At 45.6% G+C, this 24,122-nt stretch overlaps 2 protein-coding genes across 7 annotated transcripts in view; one reads left to right on the plus strand and one right to left on the minus strand.

Moving 5' to 3' along the window:
• Positions 1–2,247: 2,247 nt before the first annotated feature.
• dexi (Dexi homolog (mouse)) lies at positions 2,248–3,713 on the minus strand. 2 transcript variants are annotated; one of them, XM_084571400.1, is made up of 2 exons: positions 2,836–3,713; positions 2,248–2,757 (listed from the first exon to the last, which is right to left on the minus strand). In XM_084571400.1, the coding sequence occupies exon 1, from the start codon at positions 3,221–3,223 to the stop codon at positions 2,954–2,956; it is 270 nt and encodes an 89-aa protein (XP_084427526.1). In that variant the 5' UTR covers positions 3,224–3,713; the 3' UTR covers positions 2,248–2,757; positions 2,836–2,953. The 2 variants fall into 2 exon arrangements, with proteins under 2 accessions (XP_084427526.1, XP_084427525.1); XM_084571399.1 differs by having other exon boundaries at positions 2,844–3,711.
• A 242-nt stretch (positions 3,714–3,955) lies between these two features.
• Positions 3,956–24,122, plus strand: part of clec16a (C-type lectin domain containing 16A) — a 33,545-nt gene continuing 13,378 nt past the window's right edge. For 3 of the 5 annotated variants that reach the window (XM_084571394.1, XM_084571397.1, XM_084571398.1), the window contains exons 1-15: positions 3,956–4,166; positions 4,697–4,825; positions 5,528–5,661; positions 7,257–7,405; positions 8,488–8,593; positions 12,315–12,438; positions 12,662–12,836; positions 14,033–14,083; positions 14,344–14,460; positions 17,710–18,043; positions 19,656–19,767; positions 19,851–19,951; positions 21,148–21,267; positions 21,444–21,553; positions 22,769–22,813. In XM_084571394.1, coding sequence (XP_084427520.1) covers positions 4,093–4,166; positions 4,697–4,825; positions 5,528–5,661; positions 7,257–7,405; positions 8,488–8,593; positions 12,315–12,438; positions 12,662–12,836; positions 14,033–14,083; positions 14,344–14,460; positions 17,710–18,043; positions 19,656–19,767; positions 19,851–19,951; positions 21,148–21,267; positions 21,444–21,553; positions 22,769–22,813 — 1,881 coding nt within the window. In that variant the 5' untranslated portion in view covers positions 3,956–4,092. The remainder of the gene's footprint in view (positions 4,167–4,696; positions 4,826–5,527; positions 5,662–7,256; positions 7,406–8,487; positions 8,594–12,314; positions 12,439–12,661; positions 12,837–14,032; positions 14,084–14,343; positions 14,461–17,709; positions 18,044–19,655; positions 19,768–19,850; positions 19,952–21,147; positions 21,268–21,443; positions 21,554–22,768; positions 22,814–24,122) is intronic. The other 2 variants (XM_084571396.1, XM_084571395.1) reach the window with 2 other exon arrangements.

The raw sequence follows: 24,122 nt of genomic DNA on the forward strand, positions 1-24,122 counted from the left end.
GGAGGAAGGAAGGAAGGAGGTAAGAAAGGAAACAAGGAACAGAGGGAGCTTAGAAGGAGGGAAAAGTGGAAGGAAGGAAGGAAAGAAGGAGGGAAGGAGGTAAGGAAAGAGGGAGGAAGGTATGAAGGATGGAAGGAAGGAAAAAAACAAAAAAGAAGGAAGGAGGTAAGAAAAGAAACAAGGAAAGAGAGAAGGGAGGAAGGTAGGAAGGATGGAAGGAGGAAAGACGTAAGAAAGGAAACATGAAAGGTAGGTAGGGTGGAAGGAGGTAAGGAAGGAAAGAAAGAAGGAAGAAAGGGCGGAAGGAAGGAGGTACGAAAGAAAACAAGGAACAGAGGGAGCTTGGAAGGAGGGAAAAGTGGAAGGAAGGAAGGAGGTAAGAAAGGAGATAAGAAAGGAAACAAGGAGGGAAGGAAGGTATGGAGGATGGAAGGAAGGAAAAAACTAAAAAGAAGGAAGGAAGGAGGTAAGAAAAGAAACAAGGAAAGAGAGAAGGGAGGAAGGTAGGAAGGATGGAAGGAGGAAAGAGGTAAGAAAGGAACCATGAAAGGGAGGGCAGAAGGAAAGAATGGTGAAAGGAAGGAGGGAAGGAGGCATGAAAGGAAACAAGGAAGGTAGGTAGGGTGGAAGGAGGTAAGGAAGGAAAGAAAGAAGGAAAAGGAGGAAAGGAAGTAAGAAATGAAATAAGGAAGGATGGGAGGGAGGGAGGAGGGAAGGAAGGAGGGAAGAAGAAGAGTGGAAGGAAAAGATGCAACGGTGGAAAGAGGGAAGCAGGCAAGAAAGAAACAAGGAAGGAAGGAAGGAAGGAAGGGAGGAAGGGAGGGAACCAAACTCTGGTAAGTTTTTAAACAACAGAATCAAACTCATCCCACTCCTCCTCCTCCTCCTCCTCCTCCTCCTCTTCCTCCTCCTCCTCATATTGAATCATCTCCTGAGTTGATTCTAGTTCAGATTAGTTTCTAGTTTAGTTTGGTTCTCAGCTCCAAGACCAGAATCTTTTAAAAGTCTCTCATTACTGATGAACAGACATCACTGATTCATGTGATCATTTCTACTAGTGGTTGAATGAAGGAGTTAAACTCCTCTTCCTCAGATCAGCCCTGTTGAGTAGGTGGTCTTTAATGTGACCCAGGACTCATCGTGTGTCCCAGACCACCTCCACATGTGGACTGACACCAGATCAGTGTTCACACCTGGACTCTACAAACATCCTGGGTGTGCTCACACTACAAATACTCCCAGCATGCCTTGCGGAGTTTAACAAATGTGAAGTGTGAGTCCAGCGAGCTGCAGGTGTTGTTGGTGCTCTGACTCCCTCTGGTGGAGGAGATGAGTCATGACACCAACAGGCAGCAGGTAGAAGGCAGGAGGAGTCAGAACCAGGACCCTGGACGGTCTGAGTTTGATCCTCAGGTCTAAAGTTAGATTTACAAGGTGTTCAGATTAGACCTGAATGGTTTCTCCTGTTTGACAAGAGCACGTAAAGAAAACTCAAACCAGTTTCTGTTTTTGATCTAAACAAACACAGATGAAGTCAGAAACCAGCGTTCACTCAAAGTTTATTAAACACTGGAAAATAAAACTCTGTTAGCTTATTAGAGCAGGTCAAGCACTGGTGATGAAGATGATGATGGTGGTCAGAAGTGGGATGGAGTTCACTGATGCAGTTTAAAGACACATACATTCAGTCCAGTGTGGATGTGGACACTGATCTGGATTTATTTAGTCACCCATTATGAGCTGACTTGACCTCTGACCTCTGAATAATGCAAACACTGAAGTTATTCACTATGACTCTTCTAGACAGTTTCCTCTTTTTGGTTCATGTGGTTTATATACGTCCTCCTGACTCAGAGCTGGTCTCAGAGCTGGTCTCAGACCTGGTCTCAGACCTGGTCTCAGAGCTGGTCTCAGACCTGGTCTCAGAGCTGGTCTCAGACCTGGTCTCAGAGCTGGTCTCAGAGCTGGTCTCAGAGCTGGTCTCAGAGCTGGTCTCAGACCTACAGCATGAACACAATCAAACCCGGCTCCTCCTGGTCTCTCCTCTGTTTCTGTGTAACTGCTTGAATCCAGTTTATTATTGCTGAGAGAACACACACTTCATGACCAAAATAAAGCACGACGACAACATAACGGAGCTTCTGAAGACTAAACCAGCATTTTTACAGTCAGTGAACATCATGCATGCAGCACATCTGTGTCTCTGACCGTCAGAAAAAACAGAAACGACAAAGAAAGAGTCAGAAATCTGAAGAATCTGATGATTTACTCTGATTAGACCCAGACTGGATCAAAGAATAAACTCTGTGAACAGTGAAGGGGGGGTGGGGGGGTGTTCCTGATCTTCTACAGCCTACATCCAGTGTCAGTGTTAAACCAGCCCTGTCAGTGTCCCCTGTGCTCCTGAGAGTGTTTGTCCCTGACACAGATGAGTCAGAGACAAATCATTTGAAACAAGCTGGTCTGTGACAACATGCTCACAGTGGACGTCGTCTTCCTGCGCGGGACGTTTTGGACATCACTGTACTTGTAGAGTCAACACCTGCACGGCCCAGATAAGTGTTCAGTGTGATCGGCAGGCTGCTGATGAACGGCCGTCTCTCTCCAACTCGCTGCAGCTCCTCCGCTGTGTCCACAGTCGTGTCCTCGGTGGCCGGTCTTGGCCGCCACGCCGTCCAACCAGAGACGACCGCTGTTAACCTGGCGACACACTGACAGCTGAGACATCGCAGCGCGGTCTGGGGGAGCCGGGACAACCTGGAGACAGATGATCACACGTTTAAAGCTCATGTGTTCAGAACGGAGGATGAGCTTTTAAAGACTGAACGTCCTTACTCTCTCACCGTCTCTAGGAGGACACGCTGCACCCAGGCTGCTGACCACAGAGCCTTCACCCTGATCCAGTCTGGCCCCCACTTCACCTCCTCCTCCACCATCATCATCATCCTCCTCATCACTCCAGGTAGCCCTCAAACACATCCAGCTCCGTGTCTGTGTCGTAGGGGGCCGAGGCCGGGTCAGACAGCACCCCGAGGTCCACCAGCGCCTGGTCCATGTCCTCAGGCAGGAACACTATCCCCACGTTCAGGACTATGTACTCCATCAGGAAGGCATAGTAGAGGATCAGGACGTTCACAAAGAACAGGCCCAGATAAAACATATAGGGGAGTTCGTCCAGGAGCGATTCCACTGAATCTAGCTGCGCATAAACTGTGAGTGTCATAGAAGAGAAAGGGAGCCGCGGGTCCGGGTTCGAGTCCTGGTCCTGGTCCTGGTCGAGCTGGGCCGTTACCGCTGCTGGGGTGACGGGACCGGGGCGTCCATGTCGGCTGGTCCCAACCAGCAGCAGCAGCAGTGAACCGAAGGAGGGTTTATCTGTACGGTCCGGTTGAAAAAGACAAAAAAACAAAAAGCGGTAACGGCGCAGTGTTCATCGCTAAAAATAACCGGTATCAGAATATCACGTTAGCTAACACGACGCTGTCTTGACATTGGTCCATACGCGATGCCAGCTGGCTAAAACAGTAGCAACGTGAAGCTAAACAAACGTTTCCTCGAGCGCACTTTTCTCACAAACACGTCCGAACCGGAACACGTTCAGAAACACACAAGTTCAGACCAAGTTTTCACACACAAACGTCCTTTTAACGAACATTTTCACCCGCCGCATCAAAACAGTCCAGACCGCAAAACGACACCCGAAGCCTCAGCGCGTGATTGGCCAACGCACTGTCGGGCTCTGCTCTGATTGGCTGCGGAGGTGTCAATCATTGCGGTGGCCGCCTCGCGAGGACGGGGTCGCCGGCTTTAACCGTCACTGCCAACGTCGGAAGAGAACGTTGTAGTTTTTTCTCAGCGCGCTCGTGTATGCCTTTCCAGTCTCTGCTGTAGGAAAGAAAACAACAAGTCCCAGCATGCCGCCTGCTTGAAGCTGTTACGTAACGGTCCTCGGCGCTGCCATCACCGCCTATCACCTCTGTTTGCTAAGTCGCTATCTGGACGGGGAAAGTGGGTGTAATGGACACAAGCGGACACTAACCTCCGCAGAATAACGCGCCCGCCGAAACTGCAGCCTCCCGTTAAACCGCAGCCATGTTCGGCCGGTCGCGGAGCTGGGTCGGAGGACAGGGGAAGGTGAAAAACATCCACTCCTTGGACCATTTGAAGTAAGTAGTTAGCATTCGACAGGCTAATGTTAGCCTCCGGTGCTCACCGATTAAAAAACGTCTGTCAGCGTTATCAGGTGGAAGAAATGAGATATGAGTTAACTGTTGTTGGCTGTCAGATCACCTGTCGGCTAATTTAACTACCTGTGGCTACTGTGTCCGTTTAATTACGTTAAACCAGGTGGATGCAGTGTGAGCTAGCTCATAGCTGACAGTGGTGTCTAAAATTAAGACAAACATCGAATAAATGAGTTGGAAGTAAACACCTCTGCACAGGTGTTCTCCAGGTGTTCTTGCACTAAGGAGCAGGTTGAAGTTGAACTGAAGGCTAAATATAAAGTACACACAAGAACCCTGCTGACTGTAAATGTAAACACAGCGTTTAAAGCTCTCAGTAGCTCACTAACACCATCTCTGCTTCTGTCAGTGTCCACCTGGTTGACGTCCAGGTGTGTGGGACGTGTCTCTCTGTTTCTGCTGCTGCTGCAAAGTTTAAAGACCTGTGAGTTAATTGTCCTCCTCCCTGTCAGGTACATGTATCACGTTCTGACTAAAAACACCACGGTGACAGACCACAACAGGAACCTCCTGGTGGAGACCATCCGCTCCATCACAGAGATCTTAATCTGGGGGGACCAGAATGACAGCTCCGTGTTTGAGTGAGTCCCAGTCGCTGTTTTCTCTTGTGCCATCGATCAGATGCAAATATGTGGATGTCAGAGTGACCGCTTTGAATTTATTTAAATCTTTGTTTGCGTCATTAAAGATTGCACACAGTCTATGAGCTTTAATAGTCTCACAATGGTGAGTTTATAAAAATGGCACCAAGAATAATAATATGTGAATCAATATTTCTTTCTCTTCTGTGTTTATTTATCATTATTATTTACTGTCCATTTAATTCTCTATTTCATTAATAGAATGCCTCATTTATAAATATATATTTCTTTACGCAGCTACACACTCATTCACTAATGAATCACGTAGAGTTTTACTGGTCCTATTTGGAGCACTGTCTATAAGACAAACAGCAACCTGTCCAATGTCTTTACTCACACATCGATAGTCGCACAAAGTGGTAAACAGCAAAGTGGTTTATCAGCTTTTAAAAATAGGCAGGAAATGAACCGGACACTGTGAAACTGAAGATTCAGTCGTTTCCTGTGACTCAGTCTCATGAAACCATTAGTTTTAATCAGAAGCTTCTGGTGGTGAAACAGATGAGGATCAGATTAAACACACATACTGAGCATAATGTCTGTATCTTAGATGTTCACCAGCAGGAGATGCTTCCTACAGACAAACACTGATATGTTTTCATGTAATGATTATCTCGTGTCCTCTCTCCTGCACGTGTTCAGCTTCTTCCTGGAGAAGAACATGTTCGCCTTCTTCTTGAACATCCTGCGTCAGAAGTCTGGACGCTACGTGTGTGTTCAGCTCCTCCAGACCCTCAACATACTGTTTGAAAACATCAGCCACGAGACGTCCCTCTGTGAGTGTGATCAGTTACATTCAGGGCAGCTGGTGTCACGTGTAGCTGTCAAATATGCCCAGTGAATAAACTCATTAATAGCACGTTAAATAAATGAATAAACTATTATCATACACGTGCTGCTGTTACGACAAAGTGTTGATCAAAAGCCTGCTGCATCTTGCTCACACTCCATATCAACTGCTGCATATCTCACAGTTCTTTAAACACTGATTTGAATGTCATCTACACAGCACTGATATTTCATTTTGTATCTCAGGAGCCAAGGACAACAGTATCACTCAGACACTCTAATCAGTTTGACCTCACGCTGTGGTACAGCCCCCAGTATCTCTGCATTCAGAATGACATTTGACAGTAATACACATAATTCAGTCCATCACTCCTCTGGCTCAGGCCCAGCTTCACAACAGGAAGCTAAGCATACAATACACAGCAGCAAGTGGATGTCGCCAAATTGTTTTTAAAAACTTTGAAAAGGAAAAAGTAGTGGAGTCAGTCATTCAGCTGATGCCTGCAAGACTACGGAAATACGTCACGTTCTTAAAGAAATAGAAGACGTCTTATCTGAATTCACCGGATTCTCAGAGATGGACATTAGTTCTAGAGGTAAATTAAAAAATTGCTTCTAATATTAACATATCGACAGTCAAAACAAGTCTTGATGCAAACAAACCTTCTATCAAGTTTGATCTATTTTCTTGCGTTCTTCTTTATTAAGAAGAAATAATAATAATAATAAAACACATCAGGCAGTAGATTAGATGAGCCGGGGCAGAGTCATGTGACCCGTGTCCTTAGAGTAGGTGTTGCTTAGAGAACGTACTCTTTATAGCTCGTAGTTAAACACTGAATGATCCAGAAATAATCCTCATCACGTCTTCAGTCTGATTTTAAATGTGATAAAACGCTGTTGAACCCATCGCTCCATGTTCTAACGTCCTGTGTCTCGTGAGGCGACGGCTGTTAAATCATTGTTTATTAATTACAGCAGTGTTACATGTAGTTGCTCTAAAATGTCATTTTAATGTGTTTGTTCATAGACTCAGCAGGAGGACGGTATGTTACGCCGTCCTTCTTTGTTGAAATATATAAAGCATCGTACCCTGCTGCATTTCTATCCCGTTGCTAGGCAACCGCAGCATCAGCAGATAATCTGACGTCTTATAAACACAGTCAGGTTTGTTTTCAGGGATTTTATTTTATTCCTCCAACCTTCAGCTGATCTTAGTTTTAAAGTTTCCCTGCAGACGACAGAAAACGCTCCATCTTCTCATTTTAAAGCATGCTATGCACTGCTATCAGCCACAACATTATGACCACTGACAGGTGAAGATGTATCAGGATGGACGTGAACATTTTGTCCTCAGAGTTGATGTTAGAAACGGGAAAGATGTTCAAGTGGAAGGATTTAATAGACAAGGAACAAACTGTGGTGGCTGCAGGACTGGGTCAGAACACCTCCATGTCCCTGGTCTGCAGAGGTCCAAAGAAGGAGAGGAACCAGAGACATGGGTCACTGAGTCTGACCCGTGTGGTTCTGCTGGTTCTGATCCTGTCAGGGTGTTTATTGTCCTGCTCTTCTCTCCTCCCAGATTATCTCTTGTCCAACAACCACGTCAACTCCATCATCGTCCACAAGTTTGACTTCTCGGACGAGGAGATCATGGCGTATTACATCTCCTTCCTCAAGACCCTGTCGCTGAAGCTCAACAACCACACGGTGCACTTCTTCTACAACGAGGTGAGGCCACGGGGGGAGGGACGGGACGGGACGGGGTGGGAGAGAGGGGCATGGAAGGAGGAGGTGAAGGTGATCCCCTTGGGAGACAGGAGTGAGGGATTTAAAGTACCTGAGAACTAATTTCTGTTGAGCTCTGACATTTCTTTTTCTCGCCTTGTTTGTTTCTCTCGTTTACTGGCAGTTGATTTTATCTCGTGTCATCTGCAGCACACTTCCTGTGTCAGAACACCGGCTTCCTGTTTGGTTTGTGTTGATTTAACAGACTCTGTCTTTAGTACATGACTCAAACACAGTGTTCAGTTATTATAGAAACGCTAGAGAACATGTGTGTGTGTGATATTAGAACAACTCACCTGAATAATTTGTGTTACCCTTGGATGTTCCAGCGGTGTCTATAGTGTCTGCATCGGCCTGTGTGTGCTGGGGAAAGTTCTTGGTGTACTGTCGATGGAAGCTTTGACCCTGACTCCAGAACCAGACCCTCTGAGCCGAGAGCTTCATAGTTAATTTAATTTCTGTTTTTAAAAGTCATCTGAAATGTGAAAGCTTTATTTATTTCATCCGTCACTTCATGTGTTGTCCACTGGATGGCGCCATTGTCTAGGAGCTGGATCTTCTTCATAGTCACAGCTTTAAAACCAGAGGTGTTTGCTTTGGACTCAGGGTTGTTCTTCAGTCTCTGTGACTTCTGGGTGACTCTTTAAACTCTCAGGCTGTGATTGGCCGGAGGTCTCAGGGACTGAAGAACGATTGGCTGGAGGACCAGAGAGAGACGGCTGAAAATGTCCAGCTCTGTCAGTTTGTCTTATGTGAGATTCTGGCACTTTATTAAGTCTGAAATGAGACGTGTTCATCTTATTATCTCATGAATGAGTGCGTCACTAGACGAGTTTAACTCTAGAGAAGCTGCTGTCAAACCCTGACGCCAGGACTCGTGTGTCTTCTGGCGGTGGAGGTGTCTCTGCCGTCGTCTCCGTCTTTCTCTCTCTCTCTCTGTCTCTCTGGTCATGTTGGTGCTCAGTGCAGCGGTGCAGTTCCTTGCCTCGCTCACCGGCGCCCCCTCTCTTGTCTCCCACACACAGCACACTAATGACTTTGCCCTGTACACCGAGGCCATTAAGTTTTTCAACCACCCTGAAAGCATGGTCCGCATCGCAGTCCGCACCATCACGCTCAACGTCTACAAAGGTGAGTGTCGGGAGCATGTGCACAAGCTAACCACTTACACACACACATATATAGATATAGATATAATACTAATGCACACAGACACAGGATGCTGGATCCGTCCTTTCTCTGTGCTCCTTCCCTTCTTCTTGCTGCTGCTGCTTCTTGTGCATGAGCATGACTAACAGGTAACGCTCTGACTCATGCAGTCTGCTGAGGTGTTGGCCTTTTAGTTTTCCGTTGCTTTTTTCTGTTTGTTGTTTACGAAAATTCTGCAAAGCACCACTTTTTTTTAAATTGCTAAAATACTGCACGGATCAGTGCTCATCATTAACAGCAGCCTGGTGCTGGTTTAAAGGGTCTGTAACACTTTACATTAATTATATGCAGGAAACTAATTGTTTTTAGTTGTGTTATCACATTTAGATACTAGAGCTAGTAGTGCAGCAGGTCTTTTTATAATAAATGTGTAGCGTGCAGCAGCGTAGACGTCCAGATGTTTCCAGAGGCCGTCCTCTCTGCTTGGAAGCAGCTGCTGCTTTTTGTGCGTTTGGCTTTTTTCCCACACGTCATGCTTTGTCTCCACCACACATGTATTAAAAACAGTCCATCCGTCCGTCCAACAGTAAGTCTCCAAGAACAGAATGGCTTCTTGTGTGTCCTCATATCTGTTTGTCCTGCACGTGACCCTCTGCACCGCACACCTGCGTCCATGACATCCTGACTGTGTAGCCCCAACACTACTGACGGCTAGTGCAGCTTTAACCTGTGGTTATGTATGAGGGAACCTGGTTGTGTCTTTAATCTGCTGTAGGAAGGAATCTGTCCAAGAGGGAAGCATCAATGTGACGGTTACAGGATAATCATGTCACTCTGAATCAAACCCCCAAAAGACGCTGTATAAGAGATGGACGTGTCCACAGTTTGCTAAATGCTAATGCTAATAGAGGCTATGGCTGTGACGCCTTGTTTAGCATTTGACTGTCAAAGAGAAGGAGGAGCTAGGGGAGGAGCCTGGGGAGGAGCTAGGGAGGAGAACTTATCTCAGCTTCATGGACCAATGGGAGTGGCTTATACACCTGATTGACATGTCAAGTTTACCTGAAGGAAACCTGAAGCTAAGAGCTAGCATCCATACGCTAGACATATATTAATGTTCTTCATGTTTCACTGGTAAATATAGGGTTACCTAGGCAACCAGGCCTGGTGGAGACGTCCTTCTCTTATATTCAGTCTCTCATCAGTTTACTGCAGTGGAGACGTCTGTTCTAGTTTATTTATTATTATATTTATTATTATATTTATTATTATATTTACTACGCTGACGTGTCCCTGTTTGATGCTTCGTGCTGATTCCTCTGAACCGCAACAAAAGACAAACCTGGAAAAGGAATTAATTCACACTTGATGTTGTTGATTCTTTCAGTTTGTTGTTGTTCACATATAAATCCTCAATTAAGTTTGTTAAGATAATATTATATATAAGTATTAATAAGTCGTAGAAAGTCCTTTTCCAGGCGTGTCCTTGTTGTTTGCAGTTTGTTTGTTAGTATACCTGTGGGGTCCTCCCCAACCTCCACCCCTCCACAGCCGCTCCTTTACTCACATTAACCCTGTCTGTTTCCCCCTCTCCCTCCTCTTCAACAACCACTCCTCCTCCTCCTCCTCCTCCTCCTCCTCCTCCTCCTCCTCTCCTTCTTGTCTCTCTCCCCCCTCCTCCCTCCTCCCTCTGCGCGCCCCATCTGCCTAACTCCAGTTTCATGTAAGTTGGTTCCATTCATTCAGTCTTATTCTCAGGGCTGGGTATCCTAGCAACATGTTCTTAGACAGACAGATCTGTAATTAATTAATTAATGAATGAATTAACCACATGTTGCTGCCCAGCCCTGCTTGTTCCTGATGTTGTATGTGTTATAGATGTGTGGATGCAGCAGTGATTCTTGTAAATCATTCACCTGTCCACCTGCACACAACCTGCATGCCTCGTTAATGAATTCATTTCCTCTGAGCCCCTCGTTGTTGTCGTCTCGGTGGCGGGTTGGACAGTTCTGGCCACTGTGGGTATTTGTGTTGTTTAATTCGTGAGTTTTGATTTGGCTGCTCGTGTCTTACGTGTCTCAGTTTGACCAGCGTTAAATGACTCTGACATGAGGACATGAGACACTACAACAAGACCGAGGCTTTGAATCAGCTGAGCTGTCACTAACAGAACACAACTTGGATGTTGCTCCAGATAAATTCAAACGTCACCAGAGAAATATTGTAAAATGCAGTGAAAGCAGTTTCTCTGTTGCTGTTCTTGCAACGTTTACATGAGGATTTAAAACATTCAACCTGCTCTCCAGTCTGACAGCGTTTTACCTGCACCACAATAATTTAAAAAGAGTGTCAAACATACGGCCCGAGGACCAGAACCAGCCCTCCAGGGGGTCCAATCTGAAACTGCAAAATGTGAAAACTACATAAAGACATTAATTGTATGTAAATGTGTCCACTAGGGGTCAGACTGGTTTAGTTAGAGGTGTGGACGTAACAGGACACTGAGACCCAGAACTGTAGACTGTATGAAGATGGACGGTGGGACAGCTCCTCTAAAGTGAAGCCAAATGAAGTAGAGCTCCCCCTGGTGACTGGCTGCAGTATAGGTCATAAGCTCCACCCCCTCCATGTTAGTGGGCGGGACTTGGGCCAAATTAAAACACTAAAATACACGTCGAATAAATAAACCGTACTGATCAGACTCTGGCTCCAAAGTCGCACGATGGCGCCGCCCGTATCCCCGGGATGTTTGACCAATGAGAGGAAGAGGAGACGTGGTGTCCATATTTATATGCAGACTCTGCTCTGAACTAAACAGCAGATGCAGCAAAAAGCTAAAATTACGCTTATTGTTTTAAAGAAATTTAAGGAAGTTCGTTAAAAGTTCTGTAAAAGGATTAAATGTGAACATTTCACTGTTTTATTTAGTTCCTCTTTGCGCTGCTTTTGTAGTTATTTATGGGTTATTATCCTGTTACGTTACTGGTCCGGCCCCTTGCAGATCTATTTATCCCTGAACTAAAATGAGTTTAACAGCCCTGGTTTATGTGTTTAAAAGAGAAAGTGCATCAGTACCAGAGACAACCAGTTTTTTACGACATGCATTCATCTTCCTCACACGCCCATCGCTCACATATAACATGAGTGATCCGTCTACGGTTTGGGTGTGGTACGTTAATAGCTGCTGATAAAGAACCTATTGTTCCCACAGTGGGGAGCTTGGCAGTGATACACCATATAAGGAAATAAAAACAATAGCACAGAGGTCCAGTAAATACGAACAAATATTGGTCTAAAAATAACAGCTTAGTTTCACTTTAAACTGCAGCCAAAACAATCACCTGGTGTGACTGTGCACTTTTAGGTTTTACTTCCTCAAATTAATCCAGTAAATGAATAAACCAGGATTCCAGTAACACGATGCCACGGCCCAGTGTGGCGGCTCGACCAACCCCCAGAGACGATGGACTCTCAGTGTTAATCAGCTGACTCGACTGTTTCTTAATATTGACTTTATGTGTTTACTATTATTTTATTTTGTGGTCACATTTAATTTTCACATCCTGCTGCTAATTCTCGGGGCGTCACAAGGTGTGTGTGTGTGTGTGTGTGTGTGTGTGTGTGTGTGTGTTCATTGGACGTTCCGTGCGTCGTCCTGGTAACTGCTCCTCTCTCTGCTGCCCCCCCACCCCCCCTCCTCCAGTGGACAACCAGCACATGCTGCACTACATCCGGGACAAGACGGCGGTCCCGTATTTCAGTAACCTGGTCTGGTTCATCGGCAGCCACGTCATCGAGCTGGACAAGTGTGTGCAGACTGATGAAGAGTGAGTGCAGGTCCCACCGTGGCCTCTAGGGGGCAGACCTGTCTCTGGTTTTATGTCCACATATTTTTGGAGATGATTCTCAAAACATGTTCAAGTTACAGTTATATATTTAATATAGAATTAAATCCAAACATAGTTTATTGTGCGTTTTCCTTCATGCGTTCCCGTGCAGTCAGAACTAGAGCAGGTGTGTTTTCTCAGAGCGTTTGTCTCCGTGTCTCAGGCATAAGAACAGAGGAAAGCTAAGTGACCTGGTGGCAGAGCACCTGGACCACCTCCACTACCTGAACGACATCCTCATCATCAACTGTGAATTCCTCAACGACGTTCTGACCGACCACCTCCTCAACCGTCTGTTCCTGCCCCTGTATGTCTACTCTTTGGTTAGTCCCGAGACGGTATGTTACCCTCACATGCACCTCCCAATGAGTTGAGTTACACCTCCATCTTCACGGCCTTTTATTCACACTCACAGAGAAATGAACAAAAAGCAGTGGATTACATTTCAGAAGCCTGTTTCTTGTTTTCCAGTAAATCAGTCAGTGAGCCGTCAGCCCGTGTTACTAACAACCGTTTTTCTAAAGTTGTGCAAGTACAACTGTTATTTTGAAATGTCCATGTGCTCAGCTTCCTGGTCAGGTTCTGTTAATTTTAGTTCGCTGTCAAAACTGATTCAGAGGAACTTTAAACTTCCTCACTTGATGATCCTCATGATCCGCTGGAATGAATCACGTTATACTGAGTGACTTTATTGTTAAACATTAGAGTGATTCATGCTGCAGACATTAATGCAAACATTCATATAGACTCATGTTCTCCCTGCGTGGGTTCTCTCCAGGTGCTTCCAGTCCAACAGTCCAAAACTCGTTAGGTTAATTGGCCACAGGTGCGCTCATGGCTGTGATATCCTGCGACTTATCGTCCAATGGCAGCTGAGAAATATTTCGTTTTGTCAAATATTATCAAGATAAGATAAGACGGGACTTTATTTATGCACGTGGGGACAACAGTGCAAAATACAAAAGAAATAGAAAGAGAAAGTTAAGGTACAAAAATATTTGCTTATTGCATCAGGTTTAAGTAGCTAACCAGGTAGTGTTAATGAATAAAGACAGACTCTAATAGGAGCTGCACCAAAATGACCTGAGGTAAAGACGTGAAGTAATACAGGGATGAGATGGTGCAGGTAGATGGAGCCCAAAGAATGAGCTGGAGCCTGTCCCAGCTGTCAGTGGTCTAGAGGTGGGGTACACACCTGGACAGGTCTCCAGTCTGTCACAGAGCCAAAGTTAAAGAGTCTGACTGCTGATGGGACTCTGTGGGGGGAGTAGTCTCAGGCTGAAGGAGCTTCCTAATGTCCCAGCTGTCTCATACGGGACGGGGGTGGGGGGTGGTAGGGGTTAAACTACGACTGCTTTCAGAAACAGCAAACATCTAAATCATCACCAGACTGTCAACGTCTCTCCTCATCTCTCCTGTTTTATCGCATCCTTCATTTTATTGTTGCTTTTATACATTTTTTTTATATGTGTGACCTCGGCTGGCTTCTTATTTCATCTGTCTCTCTATTTTTTTTTATTTGTTTGTTTTGTAGTTTGAAGAGCGGAAGATCAACCCTCAGGTGTCCCTCTACCTGCTGTCCCAAGTGAGCAACACACCCATGACATGTCCCCACCAACCACAACGCTGCTATCGTTTATGATGCAGTTAAACGTGCTGCAAAAGAAAAACCAAGATGTTTTATGTCCGTGTGAAGATGGATGAGTCTCTGAAGCTCCACCCTCCCACCTCATTAAAATAAAATATGACCTCCACCTGTAATCATGCAGAACGTAAACCTGTCTAATTACTTGACATGAGAACCATCAGTGAAGGAGAGTTTCCTGTTTCCTGTTCTGGTTCCAGGTGTTTCTGATCATCCACTATCAGCCGCTGGTCAACGCCCTCGCCGACGTCATCCTCAACGGAGACCTGTCTGTCTTCACCCCACAGACGGACACACACAGCACGCACAAGAACATGGTAACACACACACACACACTGAACACACACACACACACACTAATGGAGCTCATTTAGAAAGGAGGAGAATCACTCAGAGTGTACACTGTGATGTGGACCGACACTGAAAATGTTAAAAAAAATAAAAATAAGAAATCCACACATTCACACCTACACACACGACCGCACGGACACACACAGTTCCAGCAGAGAGTGGAGGTGGTTATGAGACGGCGGGGTCATGGTTTTCTCCATCGTTCACCCACATCAAGGCGACAAGATGCAAATTACTCAACAAAGTTTTTTCTCCTTTCCCATTTATTTATTTATTTATTTATTTATTCAAACGCTCTCTCTCTTCCTCATTTCTGAGCCTCCAGTGTTGGACATGGACTGAAGAAATTCTCTGAAGTTGATTTCATTTCCCTCTTCACTCCTTTTTTTCTTCTTTTTTATTTATTTTTTTTAATCTCTGTTTCCGTGTCCCCCCTTTTCTCACCCTCATCTCCCCCGCCTGATTCCCCTCTGCTCTCGTTCTGTCTCTCGGTCTCTTTCTTTTCTTTTTGACCATCTGTTTGTGAAGCCAGGTGGGTGTGCTGAGCTAGTGAGCGTTTCTGAGAACCCTTGTGGTTATTCTGTGTTTGCTCTGCGGCTGTTGTAAGAATCAGCCTACCTTTTCAGTGAATGCGACTTGAGGCGCGATGTCTGCCACCAGAACGGGAGGCAGACGCTCGAGCTCGCAGAGCAGAGCAGAGCGGAGCAGAGCAGAGCTTCTATCTGGATCAGATTTATAAGAGAAAACATGATCCTGCTCCTTTTAGCAATTTAATCTAACCTGAAACAGCAGGTTAGATTTAATTGGAGACATATTTATTCACAGTAATAATAATAATAACCTGCTCTACTGTGTTTTTGTCTGCATCGAGTGTTAAAACACCATGATTTACAGTAGATTTATAGTAGATTTATAATAGATTTATAGTAGATTTATAATAGATTTATAGTAGATTTATAATAGATTTATAATCGCTTTCTGCAGCATTTTTTGGACGCCACATCAGAAGTGTTATTGTCTGATCTGATTGTAGATGAAAAGCAGAAACATGAGGCATGGGCTCTTGTGTTTTCTGCGCAGGTGGTCAGATGGCACTTCCTGTTTGTCTGTGATGTGGCAGGAAATGAGGTCACATGACGGAACGCTCTCAGAGCTCTGGCTCACCTAACCCAGATCTCTTTCCTGGAAGAAGTGTTCCTTTTTTTTTTTTGTAGATGTGTTTACTTGCAAGTGCACCAGTTAGATAAATGATGTCAGTGTTTGCATCCGTGTGCCAGAGAATCTTTCATCCCACGTGCACCTGTTCTGGCATTTACAACTTTATCTTTGACCTGCAAACGTTGTCGTGCCGCTCAGTGTGTGTGCGTGCGTGTGTGTGTTGTACATGCTCCCCGACCTCCATTAATTTCTCAGCATCTGCTGAGACCGTGAGCGGTTTACCAGAACATAGTCAGCTAACAGGTGCGACACACACACACACACTGATACTAGCTTGTGGTTGAAGGCTGTCAGCACACGGTTGAGTCCTGTTCAGGCGTACGCAGCGCTGCACAGAGATGATACAGATATCAGTGTTTTTAAAGTGCTGCTGCTGCTGCTGCTGCTGCTGCAGGATTAAATCAGCTCCTCCTCTGTGGAAATTAACGGCTAATATGTTTAGCTTTGTTTAATCTTATCTAAAAATAAGTCTGACTTAATCTGAAACGCTAACGGTGTATTTATGAAGAACGCTTCTGTGAATGCTTCCCTGCAGACTGGAATAAAGTGGAGGAGTCTTCAGTCTTTATTAATCGAGTTCGAGAGAAACTCAACTGTTCAGGATCTACGTTTGAATCGAGAGGATGTGTCTGTGGTTTCAGTCGCATACATGAACCTGCTCGGTACATGCATGCATGTATGTTCTGTGGTTTATGCACCAAGTCTGAATAAAAGAAGGCCACCTAGTTTCAGTCCTCTTCCTCTTCTGCTCTCAGAACAGCTGCTGATTCATTTACCTGAATCGACTGGTAGATTAATTCACTTTAACAGACGCTAGGCTCATTGACAGGGATATAATTATACATCTAATTATATATTTATGCGTCTAAACCTGCACGTTGCACTGACTTCTAAATAACTCCTGTCATGTTGGTTTAGTCAAAATAAACATGGCTGCCAGACGCCGTCGGCTCTCAGCGTTCATGGCCGTTAGCTGAGATGCATTTCCACTCGGCGCGTACCAGGGTCATTGTGGTTGACCCTCGTCGTCGTCAGCTGTCACCCGACACTTCACAAGAAGTCTAAAAGTGCTGCGTGTGAAAAATAAACTGGACTCAGAAATGACTGAGTTCTCGTCAGCGTCAGACCTGAAGGGAGTTACATCTGCACAGTGACCTCAAAACTAATCATAACGGATTAGTTTTTCCTGATGTGTCTGTATTTCTTAGGAGGACGTTTAATTTGTCATAAAGCTGCTGCATCAGCGTCCCGGTCATGGGCCTGGACCTCCACGGAACGCTGAGCAACTTCCTTTATTCTCTATTAATAATAAGTTCATTCATTGTGATTGTTTTCATGTGAGGTGGTGAATGAGCAGTTTATTAATAGACTTTTGTTTTCTGTAGCAGTAGTATTATCACGATAGCTCAGCCTTACTGTAAGTGTTGACATCACTACTCAGCATCTTATCGTTCACCAGCTGTTTCCTGTGTGTTGTCTGGATGTGAGCGGGCTAGTGGTTCCAGTACGAGACCTCAGATCTAATGATCAGCGTTCTGTGTGTGTGTCTGTGTGTGTGTGAGAGAGTGTGTGTGTGTGTGTGTGTGTGAGAGTGTGTGTGTTGGTCATTTTCTCCATTTTCTCCTCCACTGATTAAAAAAAAAAAAAAAGTGAATGGAGGAGGAAGTGTTTGAGCGGCTGCAGTGTGAAGCGTTTACTGGAAGGCTCGGTGAGAAGAGGCTGTTATATCAAGTGTTTTTTGTGCATGCATGTGTTACCACATATGTCTTTGTTTTGCGTGCCCATCTGCCAGTAAAGGTCATCAGGGTTGTCGCTTTGTGGAAACAGGACAGTTGGTCTCTTCTAAGTATGAACGTCTTCACCACAGTCATCCTATATCTGTCTTGTGTCTTGTGCTCCTCCGTGCACCGTGAAATCTTTCTTTTAACCCTGTGAGGGAATTAAATAATGATCCTAAGATCAGCTCTCCTCTCTCTCCCTCTCCTCTGACCCAACAGGCCGGTGCTGGAGGCGTGCGTCGTTTCGTCAAACCTCCAGAGTCCCTAGAGCGCTCCCTGGAGCTGTCCCGCCACCGCGGCCGCAAGAGGACGCAAAAGAGGCCCAACTACAAGAACCTGGGCGAGGAAGAGGAGGAGGAAAGGGGCGGGGGAGGTGGCGGCAGTAGCGGAGGAGGAGGAGGAGGAGGAGGACTGGAGGAGGGCTGGGACGATGACAGCAGCAGCAGCAGCAGAGGAGGAGGAGAGAGGGAGAAGGGAAAAGGTACAGAGGGAATAGGAGGAGGAGGAGGTGGGAGTTCTAAGGGAAGCAGAGCGAGTGGGGAGACGGCGGAAGGTGAGTGTGTGTCTCTTTGGACGCAGCAGTACACGACTGTGTGTGTTTCTTTAATGTTCATGCACCCTGGTGACCCCCCCCCCCCCCCCCCCCCCAACAGAAAAGAGAGAGAGCTCAGCTAAAAAGAGGACGATCAACATTTAGAGCCGTGCTGCTGCTTAGTGCTCTGTTGCTTTTTATTTGGTCCATTAATTCCTCGTTGCCTTCGCTTCTGCAGCTGAAGCTTCATGAGCAGCGACACAGCTGAGTCCTGAGAAAAGAAAGATAATTAAAGAAAGTGTAGGATATAAAATAAACTGCCTGGTTAAAAACAAAAAGAAGAATCAAACAAGTAGGAGCCTCCTACTGGATAATTACTGCATGGGTGATTATCTTTCAGCTGACAACAAGTTATTTAAGCCCAACTGATGCAATGAGTAGCTTCTCATTTCTTCAACAACCATGTCTAAAGACACATCCTGTGGTCGTCTGTTTGAGAAGGGTCAAATCATTGGCATGCATCAAGCAGAGAAAACATCTAAGGAGATTGTAGAAACTACTAAAACTGGGTTAAGAACTGTCCAACGCATTATTAAAAACTGGAAGGATAGTGGAGAAGCATCAGGGTAAGAAGAGAGGCAGATGAAGTGATGCACCCATCATGCCTAGTGTCTACTGTACAAGCCTGTGGGGGCAGTGCTATGATCTGGGGTTGCTGCAGTTGCTCAGGTCTAGGTTCAGCAACATTATGAGGTCAGCTGACTACCTGAATATACTGAATGACCAGGTTATTCCATCAATGGATCATATTCCAAGATGACAATGCCAGGATTCATGGGGCTCAGATTGTGAAAGAGTGGTTCAGGGAGCATGAGACATCATGTTCACACATGGATTGGCCACCACAGAGTCCAGACCTGAACCCCATTGAGAATCTTTGGGATGTGCTGGAGAAGGCTTTGTGCTGTAATCAGAGATAAAGGAGGTCCAACCAGATATTAGAGAGGGACCTTTTTATTTTTGACCAGGCAGTGTATAAAGTTTTTGGATGAGGCCTCCCTCTTTCTGCTGCATCACCTGTTTGACACTTTCTGATCCCCCCCCCCCACCACCACCACCACCACCACCACCACCACCACCACACCCCTCCATGGTTACCACGGCAACCACTGATCACACAGCCCAGCTGTCCATTTCCATGGCGACACACCGTCCATCCTGTGCTCCTCACCTCTCCGCCTGTCTCTCTCACTGCGGCTCTGTGTGTGTCTGGTGTCAGATTGTGACCATCCCACTCATCTGAAGTGATTCCACGCGCTCTCGTTTTAAAACATCCTTCGTGACAGTTTGAATTTCAGCAGCAGCAGCAGCGATGGTGTGGGCTGCAGAGGAAGAGACGGTTTCAAAATGAGATGCGTAGCATATGGGGTGGAAAAATGACACCTACAATCTGAAATATCTGCTCTCTAAATATTAATAAGAGGGAAATAGTTAAGAGGAATCACTTCAGGCTGTACATTCATAGCCACTGATGGTGATAAGAGTCTACCTGTGAGTGAGTGTGTGTGAATAGTCTGGGGGAGGGGGGTGTCCACACACGTCTCTGGACACTTATGAGTGTGTGTGTGCGCAGAGATAGAGATGGTGGTGATGGAGAAGAGTAAAGCGTCGGAGGTGACGGAGCAGAACATCACCGACGAGGAGAAGACGGCCGCGGCCACGCGCACACACACTCAGAGGAGCAGGTACGAACACACACACCTGGACCAGAGAGGGAGGGAGGGAGGTGTGCATGGACTGATGGTGTCCTCTCTGTCTCCGTCTGCAGACCCTTCCTGGACATGGTCTACAGTGCCCTGGACTGCACCAGTGATGACTACCACGCCCTGTTTGTGCTCTGCCTGCTGTACGCCGTCTCACACAGCAAAGGTCTGCTTATATGGAGACGAGACTGTAACACAACCACTACACAAACACATTAAACCTGCTTTAGTTTGTTATTTAGCTACAAAACACGTCTCTCACCTGCACAACTAACACACCCAATGGTGCATGGAGGATTAAGATGAATATTAAATAAATAAAAAGTGCAAAAAAACACAACACATGCATTTAAACTGAGTTATCAGGAAGGGCTGCCAATTTAAATAATTATAACAGATCGTCATTTCTGATAAGTTGAGAGGAGTTACCTTTTAATCTTAAGGTTTCTCAGGCTTCTAGATGTGACTCTACGTATACTTCAGAGTTTTCTGATAAGGCTGCACGAGATGTTTCCTTCTGATTTCTCTCGAACCGAGTTCCCACAGTGGAAACGCCTCTCCGCCTTAAAACAAGGTTTTCTGGTTAAAGCTTCGCGTCGCATGCGATGAAATATCAAAGAGCTGCTCATCGTCAGCGAGCCTGAAAGTAAACTGAACCAGTAACTTCTCCACAGACGAGATCCGCTCTGTATCCTCCTTATCAGTCAAAACAATGAGTCACCTGTCACATTTACACATTTACACTGCTCTACTGTAGCAGGACGGTTTACAGCAGATGGACTTTGGTTCCAGTGGATGAAGATGAAGCACGACTGGAGCATATGTTCAGTCCTTGTTCCTCCTTCATCTCTCGTGTTTCATTGTCTGAACGAGTCAACGCTACTACCTCTAAGAAATAATTACCTGCAGGCATCTTCTAGGACGTAACAGCGTCGGGTCCATTTAGGCTTTTGTTTTTTAAACCTTCCTGCAGCTTCTTATCTGCTGACCTTTTCTGCAGCTCGTCCACATTTCTGCTTTGATGGCACTTTTTAGAGACGTCTCAGAGAGTGGAAATGTCAGATGGAAGCACTTTCTCCTGCTTGGTCGTTGTCAGATAGACGGCTCTCCTCACGTCCTTATTCAACCTTTGCATGCAGCTCCAGGCTAGTGTAGCTTTAATCTGCACGTCATGTAAATGTTTTAAGATACTTTTAGTATGTTGAGGGCTTCAGCAGATCTAAATTCTCTGGTATTAGTTTATAAATAGTTCATAAGTAGTCACTAACCTTAAATTATCCTTCTGTCTGTGCAGCTAATTAAGCCTAATTACAAACAGCCCTCCAGCGTCAGCGTCTTGTTTTTGTTCTGGCATGTTTGCAGGCATTAACCGAGACCTTCTGGAGCGTCTGCAGCTGCCGGTTCCAGACCAGGAGAAGAGCTCGTACAGCCTGGTGCTCGTGGAGCGACTAATACGAATCATGAACCAGGCTGCACAGCCAGGTAATGCACGCATCAGCGTGTTCTTAATGCAGAACAATGACTCTGACTATTGGATTATTTTATTTGCACATTTCCCAGAGGAACGGAGGAGACACGTACGAGGAGAAGCCCTGCATGGATCGATGTATACGTCACGTTATACACTGATTTATCTTTCTTTCCTGTTCCCTGTGCAGATGGTAAAGTGCGTCTGGCTACGCTGGAGCTGAGCTGCCTCTTGTTAAAGCAGTCCGTCCTGTCTGGGGTCCAGTGTATCATTAAAGACGTCCACCTGGCCTGTCTGGAGGTACGAACACTATCGACCCGGTCTCATCTATAAGAGCTGTTATTATTAGACTTCCTCAGAATCTGCCCAGCTTTCCTGTTTCTCATTTATTCATATTTTTGGTTATGACCCAACATGTTTTTCTTCTGAAACAACAAATCTCCCTCATCACTCAGTCGCCCGCAGCTTCACCTCCCCTCTTCCTCTGGCCCTCTTCGTCCCGCTGCATGCTCCGGCTTGCTCAGCTTCGTCTTTGCTCTTGTTTCTGGGAAACTCTACATTTCCTGACCTGTCACTTCTTGCTAGTATTCACACCGACTTACAGGAAGTAACCACACGTCTTTTTCAGGATAAAGGTTTTTACATAAATCACCGTTTAAAAATGAAACCTTCCTGTGGGTCATTTGACAGTCAGCGTTTCCAGCTGGTGTGTCGTGGTCTTACATGCTGCTGGTATCAGTTTTATCTCTGGGGGGTTTCTGCTGGAAGAATTTCCCACCTCTGACACGGTTTAACATTAATCACTAGCCCCTTATAATGGGGGCACGGCCTTCTTCTGACACTGACATCTTTACTCGGTGTCCAGTGAATGCAAACTGAAAGCTGACCTTTAATATCTGCTTTACAAACAGCAGCTTCCCCAGATTTAGTGTTGACACATGAATAATATCTGATCATGACGTTTCCTCGGCCTCGCTCTCTGAGCACAAACATCTGGAGTCTGAAAGGCCAGTTTCAGTTTTAAAGCACTTAAAAAATAAAATGGATTCATCTGTTCCAGGTCTAGTTTATTCATGAAAAAGACATTACACCTCTCGTCCAAACGGCTGGTCCTGGGACATTTAACGTCCCGTCAGCGTTAGGAGGTTGAACATTGAAATGTGTGACTGAGAATGTTTGCACACATGCATATTACTGATTGCAGGAGCGGCTGCGTTACATTTCCATGAACAAACATCGTTGGCACGTGTCAGTCTTTCTCTGGAACGCTGATCTGAATGCAAAGTATTTCCTCTTATGAGTCAAGCTCTGGCGTTCTCAGTGGCGAGGCTTCTGCACACCGCCGTGCACGGAGCGGCTTCATCTCTGCAGTGGGAGCTGTGGCGACGTTTAAAGGAAAAGTGCAGCTTTATGGGAAATAGATTAGAAGATGTTAGCAACCTGCGTGCTTCACTGAACCCTGACGCTCCCAGGTGAAGCGTGCAACATGCTGATGTGTTTGTGTTTTTCCTGCAGGGCGCCAGAGAAGAGAGTCTGCATTTACTGCGGAGGTTCTACAAGGTGACACCAACTCATTCATGTGCTTTATCTACCAATCACACACACAGACACACACAGCTGCACATGAAAACCAAAAACACGCCGTGAAGGAAAGGTTAAAGGATGGAATATATAAAAAGAGCTGATGAGACGGCGATAAGCAGGAAAACAAGAAACAATGCCAGAGATAAAGAGCCGTTGGGAAGATAAATCCAGTTCTTCTGGAAAGCTGAATCAACAGCTGCTGGGTTCTGTCTGTAAGTGAAAGTAAAACCCCCAGAGATCAGTTTTCATTGTGTGACTCCATCCATTGACTAGAACTCAGGCTGTTTCTCTGAAGGTGCTCCAGACAAAACTGAAAGCGTTTTTCCATACGCTACATAACGTCATCTTTAAACCCCGTATAGGCAGAGCCGCCCTCACTGGAGCTGCAGCTTTCTGTTTCACTTTGATCAGCTCTGGAACCAGAAACAGGAATGAGTTTTTCTTTAAGTAGAATTTCTCTTACGACATGTGGGAAAATATCTGGTTGATCAACATGTTGACTCCTCGTATTAACCGCTTGGATGTTTGACCTGTGAGAGGTGGATGTGTAGCGTGGTTTCAGTATGATCTGGAAAACATGAATTATCTGGAAGTTTAAATCTGCTGGAATCTGTTTGTGATCCTCTATGGAACTGTGACTCACACGTAAAGATAAAACAACAGATTAGCAGAAATAGCTTCTTATACTTTCTAGTGTTTCACGTTCAGCCTCTTTCAAATCCTCCTGTGACATTTCAGTTGGATTCAAGCCTGGACTAGTTGCTCCACACCATCCACCCTCTTCTTCTTTTACTGTTCTCCTCCTATGACTTTCTTCATCACGCTGATATGAAGCAGGATTCATGATCTCCTGTAAAGTTCATTACGACCCAGCCTTTAGCTCTGTTCGTACGGGACTAGTCCTGTCCTCAGACAGAACTGGTCCCGTACCACTAGGCCTGTCCTCTGTCCTCTGTCCTCTGTCCTCTGACCCCTGGTCGTCAGTCCTGATAGTGGAGCTCGTCTCAGATCTTAATCCCACATGAATCAGTCACGTCCCTAAAAAGTACATCAGGGATTTTTTCTGCTGTGAATCAAAGTCTGGACAGATGTCAGGATGAGAAGTGTCTCTGACCCATCCACTCATTCACCCTCCACTCCCTCTTCTCCTCCTCTGCTTTTCTGTCCTCCTTCCTCTTCTTTATCATCTTCACCCCCCCCCCTCCTCCTCCTTCTTCTTCTTGTTGTCCTCATTCTTCTACTTAATGCTTCTCCTCCTCTTCCTTATTCTTTTACTAATCTTTCT

The sequence above is a fragment of the Chelon labrosus genome (genome assembly GCF_963514085.1).
Source record: "Chelon labrosus genome assembly, chromosome: 21".
NCBI lineage: Eukaryota > Metazoa > Chordata > Actinopteri > Mugiliformes > Mugilidae > Chelon > Chelon labrosus.